Here is an 18,419-nt window from a genome sequence, read left to right as displayed (position 1 = left end):
CTTAGTGTTTGCTTTGTGGACAGGTAGGTTGTGCTTTTTGCATCTCAGTTATCCTCTGCTTTTTCATTTGTGGCTTATTTTTGAAAGCAAGTAGAATACAGAAATAATCAAGACTTTTGCTCTTGAATGGTGGTGGAAGGAGTAAAGTATTGTATCATTCTGTGTACTTGTGCTAATGACAGACAAAACCAGGGTCTTGAGCTGGCAAATTGCACTAAGACTTGCAGAATAAGGAAGACATTTTAAAAACAAAGAATTTTTTTTTGTTGTTGTTGGAGAATATAAATTTTCAATTTGCCAACATCGATAGTGTCAATTTAGTTTTTATTACATTAGACCCAGTGGCAGAAAACTAAAAATTCTGTCTTGTGTCTGATTTGATCCAGCTCCATGAGTTACACAGCCATATTGTTTAAAGGGAAAATTCAGAGAGGGGCTTAGGGCAAATTTACATTTCCTTGGTCATAGTCACTCTGTGCCACAAAGAGGGAAGTTTGTGCAGCCCAAAAATTGTTTAGTATTCATCGATTTTTCAAGACCGTAAAGTGCTGGGTTTACTCTGATTTTCAAAAGCACTGCAGATGTGTCACAGCAGCTGGGAGTCAGCTAACCATAGCCAAGTACAGCACAGTTTTGTGCAGATGAGAAGGTTTGTGGTAGCTATGGAGATTCAAGGAGCTGCACACCTTTTGCCCTGTTCTGTGAGGAGGGATGAAGGCCTCTGTGCTTGCATAAATCCCATGATGTGTCAGGAATTCCTCCCATGGTTGGCTACCATGACTTTTAGATAATATACCCCTAGATCAGGCTTGAAATAATCAAATCTAAGCATCTTGAAAAATCTTGGTAGGTTTTGCTTAAGGATTCTTTATTAATTGCTGACATATTTATTGTAGCTTAGAATAAGGCAGGAAGAATTTGAGTTCATTTTATAGCTTTACTACTCAGTAGAGTGTGATGAAATGACCTCTGTATTGTGTTATTCTCAGAGTCGATTTCAGGTCTCTTTCCACCTGAGAAGCACTGAACATGACAGGTGATGTTAGGGCTGCACATTTGGCTTGCAATTTAGGGCTGGCAAGAGAAGGATTATGCCATCTTGAGAAGTGCTTAGCATCTCCAGCAAGACATTGGATAAACTCCAGTGAAGGTCACTGGAGAATTGATGCTGCTGAGCACCGCAGTAGAATTGCCCTTTGCCTGTGATCTGGTTTGCATCTAATACAAACCTCATCTGCTGTCTTATCCTGGCTGTGGGCACTTCTGAATAGGATTTTTTAAAATTATATGGAAAAAAAAAAATCTGGGCCCACAGACTCTCCTTCACAACAAACTCTCAAAACCAATTGTAGCATTAAAAGGGCAGATTTTTTGCTACAGTTGAGAAAGCAGCAGAGGTGGCTTTTAGTGACAAGCAATGTGCAGACAATTTTAGTAATGTCCAATCTCGGTTTAGTATGAAGACTTGCGAGCAGGAGTCTGAGTTGCTATTTTTTCATTCTGCCATATGTTAGTTTGAACATTTTTTTCTTTTTTTCCATTTTGCTGTGATGAATTTCATTGCTTACTTCACTAGCAGCAATAATTTTTTTCATGTTGAAAATTGAACTGGAAGACTGCAGTAGTACAAGGCTTGAGAGAATTGATAGAAAGAGTAGCCACTGTAAATTGTGAAATGCATATCTGGAAGAAACTCTCAAAAATTTAGTATTTATAGCAAAAATTTAATATTTATAGCAGAATATACTTCTTGATATGTGGCATTCTTTGTTTAGCGTGATATTGCCATTGCCTCAGTGCCATGATGTGATGTTATAGGACACTGTGATTGTGAGGATATTTTCTGTCAGCTGAGATGTGTGAGATCTTAACCTCTAGTGATCAGAAATTGTCTCATGGTGGTTTTCATATGAAAAGAGATCATACAAATTCCAACTGGACCTAATCTGCTTATCCACATCATCCTGCTAATTGAATTGTGCATGTTCTTCATTGCTTTCTGCTATAAAATCTTTGCTAAATGCTGGGATTTTGTTGATGAACAATGCAAGCTCTGGAGAATTGGTTGTAATTCAAGTAGAGCAGAACAGAAAGCAGTGCTTAATCATTACATAGGCACAACTACTGTTGTAATTTGAATGTAGCTATCCTGGCTACTGAAAGGAACACCAAAAAAGTAGAGCAAGGAAGGAGAAAAACAAGGGGGTTTTGTTGCACATCAAACCTATAAAAGTACTTTTTCTTATATCTCTTATTTTCTGAAAAGTCACAGGGTACAAAAGAAGCTTCAGCCCAGCATTCCAGAACTTCTTTATTTCTGGAGAGATGCTGAACTCAACAGGGTGAGCAAAAGGCACTTAGATAATAAAGCAGAAATATAGTTTACCTATAGTTTATTTATTTAATATTATTACTATCAGTGGGTGGTATTGGCATAAATACAGGGCAAGGAAAAGTTTGCAGTGTAAACTGATTTGAAAAGGGTTTTTTTCAAAGAGGTGATACACAGTGGTATAATTAATGGTAACACAGAGGAGGAACCTACTCCTTTGAAAGTTTAGGACTTTATAAACTTGCCAATTCTAAAAGAAAACAACAAAACAACCCTTTCAAAAATCCACATACCATTTCTACAAGAGGATAACTTGTGGGTGACTCTGTAAAAGAACCATTTTGTTTGTAGACTGGATTCCAAAGTTGCTGGGTTTATACTGAAAGGAATAAATGAGTTAATTGAACTATTTTCATGTCTTTTCTGGATTCCATTAGAAGCCTGTGTTTTATAGCTATCTAGCTATGATCTTTGATTTGTTTTATTGTTTTGTCTACTTAGAGCATTCAATGTTTCTGCAAGAGATGTAAAAATTTGATTTATATGTGAGTCTTTCTATGGCATTAACTTTTCCTTTTTATTGAGCAGTCCATGAGTATAGGAATTTTTAGTAGAGTTGATCTGCAGAATAAAGAAGATGATTAGTAGCAGCAGGCAAATGGTGCACAGGATTGTTATGTGCTTCATACTCACCCAGTGTACTCTGTTTCTTGAGGATTATGAACATATTTTAATTCCCAGTCTGTGGAACTGGACGGCTTTTAGATGGAGATGGATTCTCCCCCGGCTGGTGCAGGGAAGAGTATGTTTCTCACAGGATGTTTCTACCAGAGCACAGTCTCAGAAGGAGATGGTGTTGGTTATCACTGTCCTGCCTTAGGGACTGCATTTTACCTGGGGAACAAAAAAACTGGGAACAGCTGCAAGTGGGGTGTTATGTATTAACATGTCCTCTCATTCGCGTGCCTCTCTCCTGCTGTTTTCTTGATGATCAGCACTGAGTGTTGCCAGTGGGATGGTGGCAGTTGTTTTCCACTGCTGCTGCTTTTCCAAATGAAGTTTCTGCTCTCAGCAGCTGCAAGATTTTTGCTGGATACACTAGCTGGCTTCAATCCCAGTGCATCCTGCTCTGAAAGCAGGAGTTTCATTCTACTCTCTTGGGCTACATAGGACATGAGAGGACACCAAAGAATCTCACTCGTATGGTGTTGCAGACCTGTGATTGTGTGTTTTGTGTGTTTCTGTTCTTGAGCTGGTATGATTTGTTTCTCTTTAGAATTGTGTAGTCCAAGCAGTTTTAAATGGCATTTACTTGAATATGATCTGAAAACAGAACAAACCTTGTGACCAGAGCTATGTGTCAGTTTGTCCCTAGTGTACACTTAGGGAGGTGTGACTGCAGTACACTGCAAGCTTGAAGCCTGAGGGTGGGACACAGAGAAAGGTGTGCTTGTAGTTGCACACTGGAGTCAGCTACAGAGCTCAGCTACAGAGCTGTTTTGTGTAGGTGTCCTACCATGAAGTCTTAAGACTAAGGCTTTTTTAAAGTGCCCTGGCTCTACCAGGGTTAATATCAAATGGGGGAGCTGGGTTTCACTGCTTGTCTCAGCTTTCCCATCTGTAAGTTAGCCCTTGAGATGCCTATTTTCTTACCACTCTTGTTGTGTGTTAAACATTCGTAATGCACTAGTCTCAAAATGTGTTGAATAAAAAAGGTAACAGACTGATTAAACTAAAACCTTATTTGTGTGCCATTGCTGTTTCATTTTTGGGCTATGGAACCTTTCCTCTGTATTTGGTGACACAAAAATTCTAAGAAATTAATTCCTTTATAGTTGCATTTGATTTGCTATATTTTAAAATTAATGACATACAAATTATATACATCTTTCATATACCTTTAGAAAATTCAGTGCATGTCCTTTTGTTGCAATTGCAGCAATCACTGAAAAGGAGAGGAAGCAAAGACCTGCCAAAATCAGAAAAAAAGTCACAGCAGACACCAACAGAGGTATGTTGCAGTAACTGTAGCCTCTATTCTTGCATGGAGACTTCAGGGAACTATGGAAATGGGGTACATGCTTTACATATTTGCACTTGGCTTGCTTTTGACTTTGCCCTTTGTTTTCCTGTATGCTGTGAAATGGAAGAGCTCTTACCCCAGATCTGCAGTCAGACACCATTAATCTCAAGGACTACTGAACAAACTTGGTGCTGCTACAGAACCCACCAGCTTTTACCTACTCTGTATTTTAGTAAAGTAAATGGCAGCAGCAGTGAAACAAGATTTATAGACCCTGTTTGTGCTGACTTCAGGATTTCTGAACACTGTAAAGTCTGATAATGTTGCAAGCATAGAAAATATAAGGTTTTTTACAAGCCCCCCTTTTCCCACCCCCCAAGGTACTTCTGCGGACTGTGCAAATTTTAGTCACAAGTAAAATAGTATTTTTCTCTCTTTTTAATTTATTGATCAGTGAAAAAATATTGCAGGAAAATATCTTAGTATCTAAAGCCATGTACCTGTGGTAATCTTGTCAGCTAAGACAATCCCACCGGAGGTCTCCTATTTGATTTCAAGTTTCTTCAAATACTGCTTTTTTTTTCCTAAGGACGACAATGAAGACCTGAAATGCCAGCTACAGTTTGTCAAAGAAGAAGCAGCCTTGATGCGGAAGAAAATGGCTAAAATTGATAAAGAGAAAGACAGATTTGAACATGAGCTGCAAAAATACAGATCATTTTATGGGGATTTGGACAGTCCCTTGCCAAAAGGTGAAGCAGGTGGGCCACCTACCACAAGAGAAGCTGAACTCAAGCTTCGATTGAGGCTTGTGGAGGAGGAAGCTAACATTCTTGGGAGGAAAATAGTGGAACTAGAAGTAGAAAATAGAGGACTGAAAGCAGAGCTTGATGATTTAAGAGGAGATGATTTCTCAGGGACCACTAACCCACTCCTGGGAGAGCAGAATGAATCCCTGTCAGAATTACGACAGCATTTGCAGCTAGTAGAAGATGAAACAGAATTGCTGAGGAGAAATGTAGCTGATTTAGAAGAACAAAACAAACGCATAACAGCTGAGCTGAACAAATACAAGTACAAGTCTGGGGCCCATGAGAGCTCTAGGCACCACGACAATGCCAAGACAGAAGCGTTACAGGAGGAGCTAAAAGCTGCGCGAATGCAGATCAACGAGCTGAGCGGCAAAGTCATGCAGCTCCAGTATGAGAACAGAGTCCTAATGTCCAACATGCAGCGCTACGACTTGGCCTCTCATCTGGGGATCCGTGGCAGCCCTAGAGACAGCGATGCGGAAAGCGATGCGGGAAAAAAGGAGAGCGATGATGATTCCCGCCCCCCTCACCGCAAAAGGGAAGGTCCCATCGGTGGGGAAAGCGACTCCGAAGAGGTGCGCAACATTCGGTGCCTGACACCCACGAGGTCTTTTTATCCAACGCCGTCGGGGTGGCAGAAAAGCTTCACTGACAGGCAGCAGATGAAGGACATTCGCTCTGAAGCCGAGCGGCTGGGCAAGACAATAGACCGCCTAATTTCCGACACGAGCACCATCATCACAGAGGCAAGAATTTATGTGGCTAACGGAGACCTCTTTGGACTGATGGACGAGGAAGACGATGGCAGCAGAATACGTGAGCACGAGCTCCTGTACCGGATCAATGCCCAGATGAAGGCCTTCAGGAAAGAGCTCCAGGCTTTCATTGACAGACTCGAAGTTCCGAAGTCTTCGGACGATCGAAGTGCAGATGAACCTTTGTCAGTGAGTCAGGTAGACTTTTACTTATTACGGCCTACAGGTAAAAAGGCTCTGCCAAGCAAATTAAACCTCAAATTCGATCTATGGCACAAAAAGAAAATTCTTTATTCTAGGCAGTGGACAAAAAAACCACTGTTTCTTGTATTATTTGAAATTCTTATTTGGCCATATGAAAACATACTCTACCAATAGGGTTGTTTGTGAACAGTGAATAAATCTGGTCTCCTGAAAATTAAAATTATGCTCTAGAAGATAGAGCATTTTACTTCTTTTTGGCTTTGCAATTGCATTTGACAGAGTTGGGCCTTCATTGCCACTAAAGGCAGTGCAAACAGTATTTTTGGTACATATGAACATGATTGATAAATGGACATGATTGTTTTCTTAGTGGATGGGTTCCTATGAAATGAATAAAAGGAAAATTTTATTAATTTTAAGCAATTTTAAATACTAAATTTCAAAAACTGTTGAGAATATGACAAACCACAGATTAAAAGAAACCATGCAAATCTACTTTATGGAGTCACAGAGCCACACAGTAATGTGAATATTGTTATTGTTGTAATAGATTGCATCTTGTTGAAGGCCTGTTGAAGGCCTTTCACTGCTTGCATGCAGCAGTAACAGACATCTTTGTTGTGGTTTGTTTTTGTGCAGAATTGTTTCAGAGAGGTTTTGGGGAGCAAACTCCTTGCTGACTCAAGATCTTTTGCCATGAAAAATGAAAATTACCTACCCTTATCTTATCATGCAATCCTATAGTTGGCATATCTTGTTATTGCTAACGAAGTTATCCAATGTTTTGTAAGTCTCTTGCTGTGTTAATTTACTTTGTGCTGTCTTGCTAGTTTACAGTCGAAGTAGTTGCCAGGTGAAGCTGAAAGCTATTCTTATTCCTATGGTGACTAATTAGTCTTTTGTTTCCTTGTATCAGAAAGTCACAGACGCAGTGAGTTTAAAGCTAATCAATTACTATACATGTATTGCATGAAATCAAACAGAGATGGCATTTAGCATGCTCACTTTCTGATCTAGCAGTAGTTCTGAGCTTGTAGAGCTCCCATTAACTTAAAGGCAGAGCACTGCATGGACCTACACAAATTTAAAACAACTAATTAGTATTTTCTCTAAAAAAATAACAACAATTGAACATTTAGCTACTGGACATTTCAGGGCTTGACCATGCAGAACTCCTACTGAAGTAAATGGGAGATGGGCACTTGGTCCCTCCACAAGCATATTCTGATTCACTATTTATTTTGTTGAAACTTTGGACTTGCTATTCCATTAATTGACTGTTCTCTTTGTCTTTGTATTTACTTTCCCAGATGTTCCAGCCTATCATTTTACTTATTCTCATCCTTGTATTATTTTCATCCCTTTCATACACAACAATATTTAAACTTGTCTTCCTTTTTACACTGTTTTTTGTACTGTAAGTCATTCATCATTTACTGTTCATTGTAGCGTTATTTTCAGTTTGTTTATTTTGTCCACCCTCCAAGATAAGAAGTGCAAGAGACATAGTTTCTGTAATAGCCACTGCTGTAAAAACACTGAAGACTACTTGTTTGCCAAAACCAAAGCCAAACCAAAAGAACTGCAAAAAAACATACCAAAAAGTCACCCAGTTGAATAGGAAACCTGCTCACTGTGGTATTCCAGGTAAGCAAACAGAAAATGGAGTTTTTCACTTTGTCTGGTTTTATAATTTTTGAATAAAAATTTCCTGAGGACTGGAACCAATTTAATATTTATTAATTTGCACCAAATCCAAAACAAAACAGAGAAAATGTGGAGTGGGTGTGAGGACTCTGTTACTTTCCTCTTCCCACTCCCAGAAAAAGAATTTATATTCTAGCCACATATGAATAGTAAAGCCACGTTCTATGTGTATTCTGCAGTTTTATATCAGAGCTTGTATGTATATTTTGCATAATTGTGATGATAATGTTTTTCAGCACTGTATTATGCGCATTAGGCCCCAGCCAAAATAGTTGGTTTATAGAGCACTATATCTGGAATGGTGGCCAGGAGCTGGAGCCTATGAGAATGAGAAGCATGAGGAGAAGGTATCAGAGTAGCTGAGGAGCCTTCTGAGAGATACAGGCTGGCTGCATTCTCTCTGTGCTCTAGAAAAATGGCCATGCTACAGTCTGTTTTGAAGAGGTGGGAGTGCTGTAAGTCACCTTGGCTGGTGTGGAGTTTGTCCGGTAACATTTCCCAGTCTGTGGCCACCAGGGCTCTGTGTTCTCTCCTCAGATTTCAGCAGGAGTTTTGAATGGACATGGTAACTCTTGGTTTGCTGAGTGACCCCTGTGTAACCGTGCCAGTGGTAGCCAGTGACCATAGTGAGGGAAGCTTGTGTACATGGGTGTGCATCAATAGTCACTGAATGTTCCTTTCTTGCCTGGAGAGGCTGAAGTAAGAGTACAGGTGACTCATTTCTTTCTTTCACACTTACATAGCAGTTCCTATGAGCAGTAGATCTCCCACTATGAAAACCTCATCAGAAATGCCTGATGAAGCTCACTTTTCTGTTTCATTCAACCCATGCTGACACCACTGAGCGCCACAAATATGAATTCTCAAAAGGTGAACAAGTATGTGTACTAACGACACTTCTTTTTCTGCAGTTTCCATGTTGAATAATGTAGTGGTAAAGAGTGGTAATAAATAAAGCAGCTAGTGGTAAGGATTCCCTTTGATTTATCATGTTAGCTCTCTGTTCATTTAATTCATTCCCCAGTGAGAGCAGTTCATCTCCATGCCTAGGTTATGCTCTGCTACTTGAAATAGTTGAGACACAATTTTGAGGGAAAATCCTCAGAGAGTGGCAAGAGATGGGGCAATAAAATTTTTGTTATGAGAAAGAAAAAATAGTAAAAATATTAATTATTTTAAAATACAGTATTTTTTTTCTTTGTCTAGCTTTCCCTCAACACACTCTGCAGGTGCAGTAACCTTGATCAGCTAAATCATTCAACTCCTTGATTTAATCCAAATACTTGGGGATGTTGCCATCATTATCCATTTTATAGTTAGTGAGATGTCTAAAGGAAATTATAATCAATATATGTGAGATTAATAGGTAGCTTTGACTGGTTTCCCAGTTAAGGATAAAGTCAAGCCCAAAGTAGTTCTGAGGAGATTCTAAGATGCTGTAATTTATGCAGTTACCTAAAATTAAGTTCCACATATTAAAAACTATTATGGCAAGATATGATCAAGCCATAATTCACAGTGAATTTCTGTAACTGGAAAAGGCTTTTTGTTTTTCAGCAGCTGCTGGAAGTACTAGGGTTTTTTTTTCCCCATGGATTTGCAATTTGGACATTAAAAATACAACCATTTGAGGCTTAAATGTGTCATACCAAATCTTAGCACAAGACTGACTTTTTCAATTTCTTTCTGCTTTAGTATCTCCTGTGGAGGAAAAACCAATCATTTGTGTTTTCTTAAATGCTACTGACTCAATTTCCATAAGAGAGAAAAAGTCATACTTAATCTAAGATCTGAAGTTCTGGGCTTCTTTAACCCACACTTGCTTATACCTTTCTTGGTGTTGTAGGTAATAAAAATGAGTAGAGAATGTTTGATTTACAGAGAGTGTATCAGTAACAGTAATACTCTAAAGTAGTAATACACTGAATTCATACATTGAATAAATCTTGGAAAATAATTGGGAAGTATTTGTTTCTTTCTCAGAAATCAGAAAAGGTAAGAATTAATTACTGATATGAGAGGTGGAGATAATCTCTGCACAGCACTGGCAATTACAACCCCACTGATTTGTCACTGTATTTTTTTCTTGCATAAAAGCTGGATCTTTCCATCAGGCATCAACAAAGCAAAATCAAAGCTGAGACCTTTTGGGACATTTAGGGAGCTATTGCACAAGCAACAGTCTGAAATTAAAGCACACTAAAGCACACAGAATTATTTTAGAAGCTCCACACAGTCTTTGAATCTCTCTTGAGCTAGGAGAATGCTGAGGAGCCTCACAGAGAAATCTCAGTGAGAAATGAGATGTTTATTTCTTGTCCTTTTGCATTCAGGTTGAAGGAAGTGATTTGAGCTGCTGATCAGTTTCATGCCAGATATTGCACAACTTTAAAAGATGCTGAGAAAGCTAATAGAATGAGTACGGCCATTTATCCGTAGCCAGGAGATAAGATCTAGCCAAAGAAATAAGTGCTCTTGCTAAATTGAAATAACTTGATATTACGAAATGCAGTAATTATACTTGCCAAGAAAGAAACCAGATTCTCCCCACTCAGTAACTGGCCTGGTGGGTGAAGACCATCTCACAGGTGAGTGGGCAAATGCAGCTGAACACATCAGCATCCTCGAGCAGGAGTGCATTGGAGTCAGGCAGGGCAGAGACAGACTGAACACTCCTGATTCACTGATTCTGCCTGCTGCACAGCTCGGAGTTCTCAGGACAAACAGTAAGAAGAATACAGATTTTGTTTGGATGTGGCAAGGAGCTGGATATGCCAGGTTACCTCTCAGATGAAATCTCATTTAGCAGATTCACAGTTCCCATTTTGGAATATTCTGGTGAAATATTAATCTTCCAGGGGCAAAAAGTCATTGAATTTGAACCGTGAAATTGCCTTCATTTAGCACTTCCCTGATTCATTAAATTTCTGTTTTCTATGTTCCCAGGGGATTTATTCTGTATTCTTTCAAAAGGAAAAGATCTTCCTTCTGTAGATCTAATTATGATATTTTATTCACTTGTGGAAATTGGCACTATCTCCAGTGAATTTTTATGTAATTTAGGGAGTAGGTGCTTTTTTTCCTTTAATGCTACCGGAAAAATTCAATTAAATTTGTTTCCTGTTTAGAGCTGGCTCTGAATGCCCTGACAAAATCCCTCTACAGATATTCTCTTTTACTGCTACTGAAAAATTCCCATTATGTTACAATGACCATTTCTCCAGGCTCGGAAACACTTCTTTCAACCAAAAATATCCATGCCTGAAGCTCCAGTTGAGAGATAGAATAAGTGTCTGCTGACACATGTCACCAGTGCTTCAGAATCAAAACTAGAAGAGAGCAGGTGCTATAGTGCAGAAATATGCCTGGCAGTCGGAAAATAGAAAATTGCCAAAAACATGGCTGTCTAGATATGTGTTATAAAAAAAGATGAACTGCACATGAACTTCAGGAGTTGTTTACGAAAACAAGCAGAGCTTCAGGGTATTACATGCCCTTCTCCTTAGTCACCCCAGAATCTGATAGGTGAGTAGGAGACTTCTAAAGGCATCAGTATCAGGGACGTAGTTCCCATTGGCTTACATTTCTGTCTCTGATTTAATGCCAGGGGAAGTGATATTCAAATCCAGCTTTTGCCATTACACATGCAGTTGCCTATGGGGAAAATTACGGTGGCTCTATTTAAAGTAAACATCTAAAGTATCTGCCACCGATTTCCAATGTAACCTTGGAGCAGTGGCATGACATAACACTTAGCTGGCTCTGCTTCTCCACTGGGTTGTATCCTATTGCAGAAGCACACAACAGTAAGAGGGGACAGAGTTTGTATTCCCTTCTGGCCGTTTCCTGTTGTATACAGCCACTCCTGAGGTGTACATACCAGGATTATCAAGGTGTACATCATTCAGGAATCTAATGGTGAGGTTGGGTTCATTGCAGTGACAGCAGTGCTCTTCTTCTTTCTTGTCACTAGCTTTTGTGGCCATAACAGAATGGGTGTGCCGTAACCAAGCTGGTGCAGCACAGCCAAAGATGCCCTGAAGTAGTCTTCAGTTGATTTTATTAGCCACTGCTTTGAGTATATGATGGGATTATAGCTCATGCTGAAACTCATGCTGCTTTGTCTCCAGTCTTGCATGATGAAGAGAAAATTAGCTGAGGTTTTGTCTAAAATGCCCTTGCACCTTTTTTTTTTGTTGAGGTGCTGATTTTGACCCAAGCAGTGATGGTACAAGATATGGACAAAATATTCTTTTCCTGTTGGACGTAATAACCCTACAGTAGTCTTCCTGCTTGTTTTACCTGTGCCAGATACCAACAAGCCACATTGCTGCTTTGTCTGCTGATGCTGGAGGAGGTACAGTAGGGACAGTCCCTATTGAATAATTTCTTATCCTCAGAAGCAGAATTCTCTACTGCTACACTTAAGGGTATATAGAACAATGATCCCACATTTTTACAACTCACTTAATGTTTTCTTTGTCTCACCTTTTCCATATAAGGATGAATTTAACATGTTCCTTTGACCTATGAGGTGTGTCCATAGTGCTTGTCTCCTAATGAGCCCCCGAGTCTCACACATTTCTAATTCCTCACACTGACAGAAATGCAGGCTTCTGCCTGACTGACAACTCAAGCCTGGGATTTACCCCATTGCTTTATTTATTTTTAGTGGTTTTACTCCAAAGGGTCCACGTAGGAAGACTAGAGGTATGGAGTTAGCAGTATTAAAGACACAAGAATAATAGCCTCTGTTGATGGATAAGAGTAAAAAAACACGTCTGAAGAGTCTGCCTTCATGTGCAGTAGTGCAGCTGTACTGGCTCCTGGGAGGAGGCAGTGTGCTGATGCCTGGCCTCCAGCTGTGGGCTCAGTTCTGCTCCCAAGCACTCCGGCTTCACTCCCAGCCATGTCAGCTGGCACTTGAGACCTAACCTCACAAAAGAAAGTCTTACTGTTTCTTTAGATTTAAATCCTCAGAGTTTAGAGTCTGGGGATTTTCTTCAGGAACATTCAGTTGTGTACTTGAGGTATATTTGTTCAATTTTTAGATCATCTTTACAGTTTTCACAAATAGGCCAAGTCCCATTATTTACGTTACATGTGAGCAGAATAAGCACCCAATTAATGTATTCGCTGACACTTACAGCTAGACCATATAAGGAGAAAAAATGTGTTTTCCCTGAAACCTGGTTTGATATTTACTGTAAAATGCACCCAGAGTTAAAATTTCTGTACTGGATTTTATCATGGATTTTGTCAGATAAACACTTACTGTTCTAACAAGGAGAGTGCTGACTAAGCAAAGGTTGTGCGAATCCTCATATCGTGCCCTTTTTATCACTGATCCTCTTGTCATCAGCTGCACTGCCCACAAAAAAATGTTCCTGCTTAGGGCATTCCAAGACATTCATCTCACAGAACGATTTGTCCAGGTTTGTGCTGCCTCAATCAAGTATTTTGTGGCCCTTCTCCAGACACACGTGGGCCAAAATGTCCCCTAAAAGGTGAATTTGCTGCGGGTCTCAGTTGCTGTCTGAGGACACACCCAAGCACAAGTACCCAGCAGGCGATGTGTGTGAGGCTTTCCTCGGGGTCCCTCTCAGGCTGCCAAGAAATGGGAGCAGTTTAAGCCACGGTGCAGCGGGGGAGTTACCGTGGTGGTCAGAGACCTGGGGAGTGAGCTGGGCTCCTCCTGCCTGCAGCTCAGCAGGGGGAGCAGCTGAATTTTGCTGCTCTGGCTTCAGGGTCTCCCGTGGACTTTCGCTTGCTGGATTGCTTTTGTCACACTCCCTTCCCTCATCCCATGCCAGCACTTGCTGTGGACACTCCTAGAGATTTATATCCAGCCCAAGGTGTTTTTGGACCTTCTTCACCAGCCTTGTGCCAGAGATGATTTTCCCTGTTCAAGGGAAATTCTTCATCCAATTTCAAGTGTTTTGCTTTGCTGAGATACAAAGTGAATTAACAGACTGTAGAATCTGATCCAGAAACATTATAAAGTATCAGGAATATTTGGGTATGTCCCAAAGAAACCGTTACTGCCATTCCCAGAATGCAAGACAGTAGGATTACACAGTGCCCAATAATTCTGCATTTCATAACTGAGAGCATATTTAGAATACAGAAAGGGATTTTAGGGAGGAGTGGTTTGCTTTTAGCTCTTTAGGATAGCTGTTAACCACTAAACCACTGCTTTAAACAAAACTCTTTTTACAAAGCAGTTAAGGAGGATCAAGTTGCAAAGCTCAAAATGATCATACTAAAAAATCTAACCCTGAAAACTGGGTCTGGAAGACAGCAAAAATCTTCCTTTACAGCCTAGACAACAATAAAGGAAACCTGAAATTGCCTATTGTCACAGCTTTGGTATTAACACTAGCTGCTTCAGCAAGCTCTAAAGACTGGACTGCACTATAAAACCTAAAAATGTCCTGGACTTGGAGTTGTTTACACAAAATATGAGGAGATATAAAGTTACAAAGCTGGGGGTTGGAAGAGATGGCTTTAAAACCATCCTCCGTGCACTGACGTCACGTGGAAGCCAGCTGCGGGGATGATGCTGGACGGAACTGTTTTCCAGTTTGCAAAAGTTGAGCATTTATTCAAAGAGAGTTGCAAATGCTGCCCCTGTTGAAAGGTTGTGTCTTGCTTAGCTTTCTTACTTCTCTTAAAGATCAAGATTCACAGAACAGGATCCCTGCTAGCTGTGTGTTTCATTGCTTTCTCTGCTGCCTGGAAATGGACTGAAAAACTCCTAAAGGATTTCTTATTCCATGAAAGGTATGGTTGCAGTTTATTTCAAATCAGTGTTTTTGAACAGTTAAGATTAAAAAAGAAGGCAAATTTATGATGTGGCAAACAGTTATTTAAACATCCCTCTTAATGTTATTTATATGTAATGTTAAGTTCATATATGTTATATATGCCTTTTATTCTTAAAGTTCTGTTAGTTTTTTCAGTACAGGCAGAGATATATTAACAGAACAGGGATGACAGCAATGTGTGCACTTGAATTCTTTCTTTCTTTCTTTCTTTCTTTCTTTCTTTCTTTCTTTCTTTTTCTTTCTTTCTTTCTTTCTTTTCCTCTTTTATTTTTTATTTTTTCCTTTTCTTTTTTCCTTTCTCTTTCTTTCACTCTCTCATTTTCCCCTCTTTTCTTTCTCTTCTCTCACTCAACTGTACTTTCTTTTAATGTATAAAGTGCATGTTATCGTGACACATGGCACACATTTATAATTGAGCAAATACATATGTTTACAATTTTCTTAGTCATCCAAAGTACAGCACTTAATTGGAAATATAATTTGATTGTGTTTTTTTCTGTAAAAACAAGGGAAGATTTGTGTATCTGAATGATTATGCACATCCAATCTGATTAAACTCTAGTGAAAAATAACATCTCAGCTGATGTCAAGCTGATAATTTTCAGAAGTTGCTAGAGGTTGTTTGCAAACTATCTTGCATTTTTAATATCTGTCTAGAAAGGGTAAGATATGGGAGAATAATGACTAACATCAAATAGTGGCTTAAAACATTTTTTGCTTGAGAGGAGGAAGGGCTAAAGGAAAAGTTAAAGCAAAATGCAGCTGATGCAGACAAAATTGATTATTTGCTTAATTTGATTGCTGTAATGAGCTTCTGACCTTGTCTAGGACATGGAGAAATTGCCAATACTGCAAGAGCACAGATATTGTTCTGATCCACAGAGCAAATGATAATGTGACATTTTACATGCTTTGGGTTGCTTTAGCCATGTGAAATACCCATGGGGAAATCTCAGTGCACTATACACATAGAGGGTGTATTACCAGGACTGCACATTGTACTCCACCAAAATAACCCCAAAGAAACCCAAAGGAAACACCAAGAAAAAGAGAAAGTGAGGGGAAAGAGAAGTAGGAATGGGAGTCAAAGTCTCTGAGGAGCCGATCCACTGTGCAATAGCAGCAAAGCTGTATAGTCATCCAGCTGCTAACATCAATAAACATGAGTTTTCTTCTCAGAGTTTATGTCAAGAGGAAATCAGAGAAGCCTAAGAAACAATACAAGCCTTTTGTGGATCTTAGAGCTACAAGTGACCATCTGTAACTTCTGTAACTATACTCTTTCAAGACTTGATTTCCTTCTGACTGTCTTCGGTCTTTTTTTATAATCAGAGTTCCATATGAAACAATTTGAAAATTGTTAAGATGAATGCCAACACGGCAATAGTAGTTTCCAGCACTAAGGAAGCACCAGAGGCCTTTTCAATGCTATATTCATGCTTGAAAGGAGTACATATTATATCTGTTCTTATATGTGTAAAAACAAATATGCTATACAGTATTGACCTTTCTAGTAATATGTGGCTGACTAAAGCATGGTCATTATTACTAATAGGGCTAGCAAAATCACCATTTGTGCCAGTTGTTGACAGATTATGTCTGCCTGTCTTGTTCATGACTGTACAGCATTTACACATGGGGGTTTTTCTTTTTTTTTTTCTGACGTGTATTTGTATAAGGATTATAGTAGAACAGAGAGTGGACTTTTGTTTATTTCTGAGGTGTCCTGAAAGGTTAAAAAGACATAAATGTAGCAAAAAAAAAAAAAAACCAAAACCAAATGGCGGTACTAAAAATTGCAACCTTTGAATAATCAAGGTGAGAAAGTACTGCAATAGTCTTAAAGTTTGTTAGCAATAGATGTTTAGATTGCAATAGATCTTAAGTGTAATAGAATTTTTTTGCAAGTTGTTTTTGGTCAGCGCTTACTGGAGTCTGGCACAAAGCTGAAACACTGGCCTGGAGAGGTGCAGTCTCTGTAGCCTGGCTGCATTCCCTAAGAGGCCGTGAGCAAACCAGTACTTGGCTTCTTTTTTGATGAGAATTCTGTGCTGTCTTTCAGCAGCTCCTAGTTTCAAGGTGGTTTATGGTTTTATGAAGTTGCTCAGTATGTTTTTAGGCAGGGGAAAGAAGAAGGGCTTGAAATCTGTTTGTAGGTAGTTGAGGGACAGATTATTATTTCAAAGCTCCAAGGCAGGCACTTGGAGTAAACTGTTCTGAAAGCCCTGAGTTAGGGCTGGGCCTGTGATGGCTTGGGAGATGCTGTGGAAGGACTTCTCATGACCCAAAGACCTAAGTAACCTGTTGGGTTTCATCTGAGCTCTTCTGCTTACTTGTACATGAAAGAAGCTGACTCCAAGTTTGACATCCTCTTCCCGGTCAGCTGAAATAAAGCAGACACAGTAATTGGTGGTTACATGGTAACCACAGCTAAATCAACAAGACTTGCCAGTAACATAAGGGATGGGGAAGAGCTTTGCTCAGGAATGAATTTTTACTATATCATAGGAAATGTGGACAGTAAAATCAGCAGTTCTGTGAGCTGACAATCACTGATCATCAGTCAGGGAAATGAACAAATTGCAGAAAGGTAAAGAGGTCTTAGTCCTAGTTAACTCTCTGATAATTCAATTGCTTACCATTTGGTTTCTGACAGAAGGAGAAAGCAATGCAGAGGCATTTTATTACTAGAACTAGATTCCATAACCACCTAGGTAGCACAGCAACTAGCTTTGAGAGCTGAAGTTAACAAACTCAAGTATCAACGCCTCTGGACCAGGCATTATATCACAGAAGCCATCATAACTGAATGAATGAGTGTTATTTCAGACTTGATGGCATAGTAAATGTGCTGGTGGTAATGGGGTTTCTAGTGTAGAACTAAGAAAGCAAGAGGAACACCAGGCCCTTAAGATTTGTAACTGCTTTGCTCCAAAGTCAGATAAACAGATGTAAAATATTTCCCTTAAACTTGCCAATTTGTGGCTCAATTAATACATTTTCCATTTACAAACACTAAGATGCAAAAGACTTCTAAAGGGGAAGAAGAAATTGAAGCACTAATTACTCAAATAGTCTGAGAAAGGTTTTGAACTAGATTGGAGTTAGTGTCATTGAAGAACATTTTCTAGTTCTCCCTATGCTGATCCTGAAACTAACATTTATAGATCTAGATCTGTAAATCCAAAATTCTGGAACCCTTTTTGGTGACCTTCTGTCCCTTCTATATAAATGATTTCTACTGTTTATGTGTTTGTAGCTTTCCTGTCCCATCTTCCTTCATGAGTTCCAAAGCATTCATGTAGCCATGAGAATTCCCTGAGTATATCAAGTTTGCAGTCCTCAATTTCCAAAAGAATGTACCAGTCCTTGTCATGCTCCTTGCATGCGTGCAGGGAGTGCGTGAGCAAACTGATACTTTTACAGTTGTCTTTTGGACAAATATAAAAATAGCTTTCACCCTCAAGGGCAGATATTGCAGGATCCCAAGGTCCTGAAGTGCCATTCAATATTGTACAGACCCGAGTTTGTTGAAAACACATTTATAGTGAAGAGGAACAGCAAAGATGCAAGGTGATCATGGTACAGAGCCTGCTGTGGCAGATGTTACTGAATTCTGTGATGCTGAATGTGTTCCACCTCCCCTTGCCAGACTGGACATCTCTGCCTTTGCATTTATGTCCTATAATGCTTAGTTCGCCTATATTTGAGTCACACTCCAGACAAATATCAATTGAATAATACTGTCTTCTACAAGCT

General features: G+C 39.4%; 1 protein-coding gene across 5 annotated transcripts in view; it reads left to right on the top strand.

Moving 5' to 3' along the window:
• The window catches only part of SOGA3 (SOGA family member 3), a 38,019-nt gene extending 23,482 nt beyond the window's left edge, over positions 1-14,537 (top strand). The window contains exons 5-8 of one of the 5 annotated variants that reach the window (XM_038132057.1): positions 4,272-4,343; positions 4,945-6,111; positions 7,437-7,773; positions 14,510-14,537. In XM_038132057.1, coding sequence (XP_037987985.1) covers positions 4,272-4,343; positions 4,945-6,111; positions 7,437-7,547 — 1,350 coding nt within the window. In that variant the 3' untranslated portion in view covers positions 7,548-7,773; positions 14,510-14,537. The other 4 variants (XM_038132055.1, XM_038132059.1, XM_038132058.1 and 1 more) reach the window with 4 other exon arrangements.
• Positions 14,538-18,419: the final 3,882 nt, after the last annotated feature.

This window comes from Motacilla alba, chromosome 3, assembly GCF_015832195.1.
Source record: "Motacilla alba alba isolate MOTALB_02 chromosome 3, Motacilla_alba_V1.0_pri, whole genome shotgun sequence".
In the NCBI taxonomy this organism is placed as follows: Eukaryota; Metazoa; Chordata; class Aves; order Passeriformes; family Motacillidae; genus Motacilla; species Motacilla alba.
This window is presented reverse-complemented; position numbering and strand designations above follow the sequence as displayed.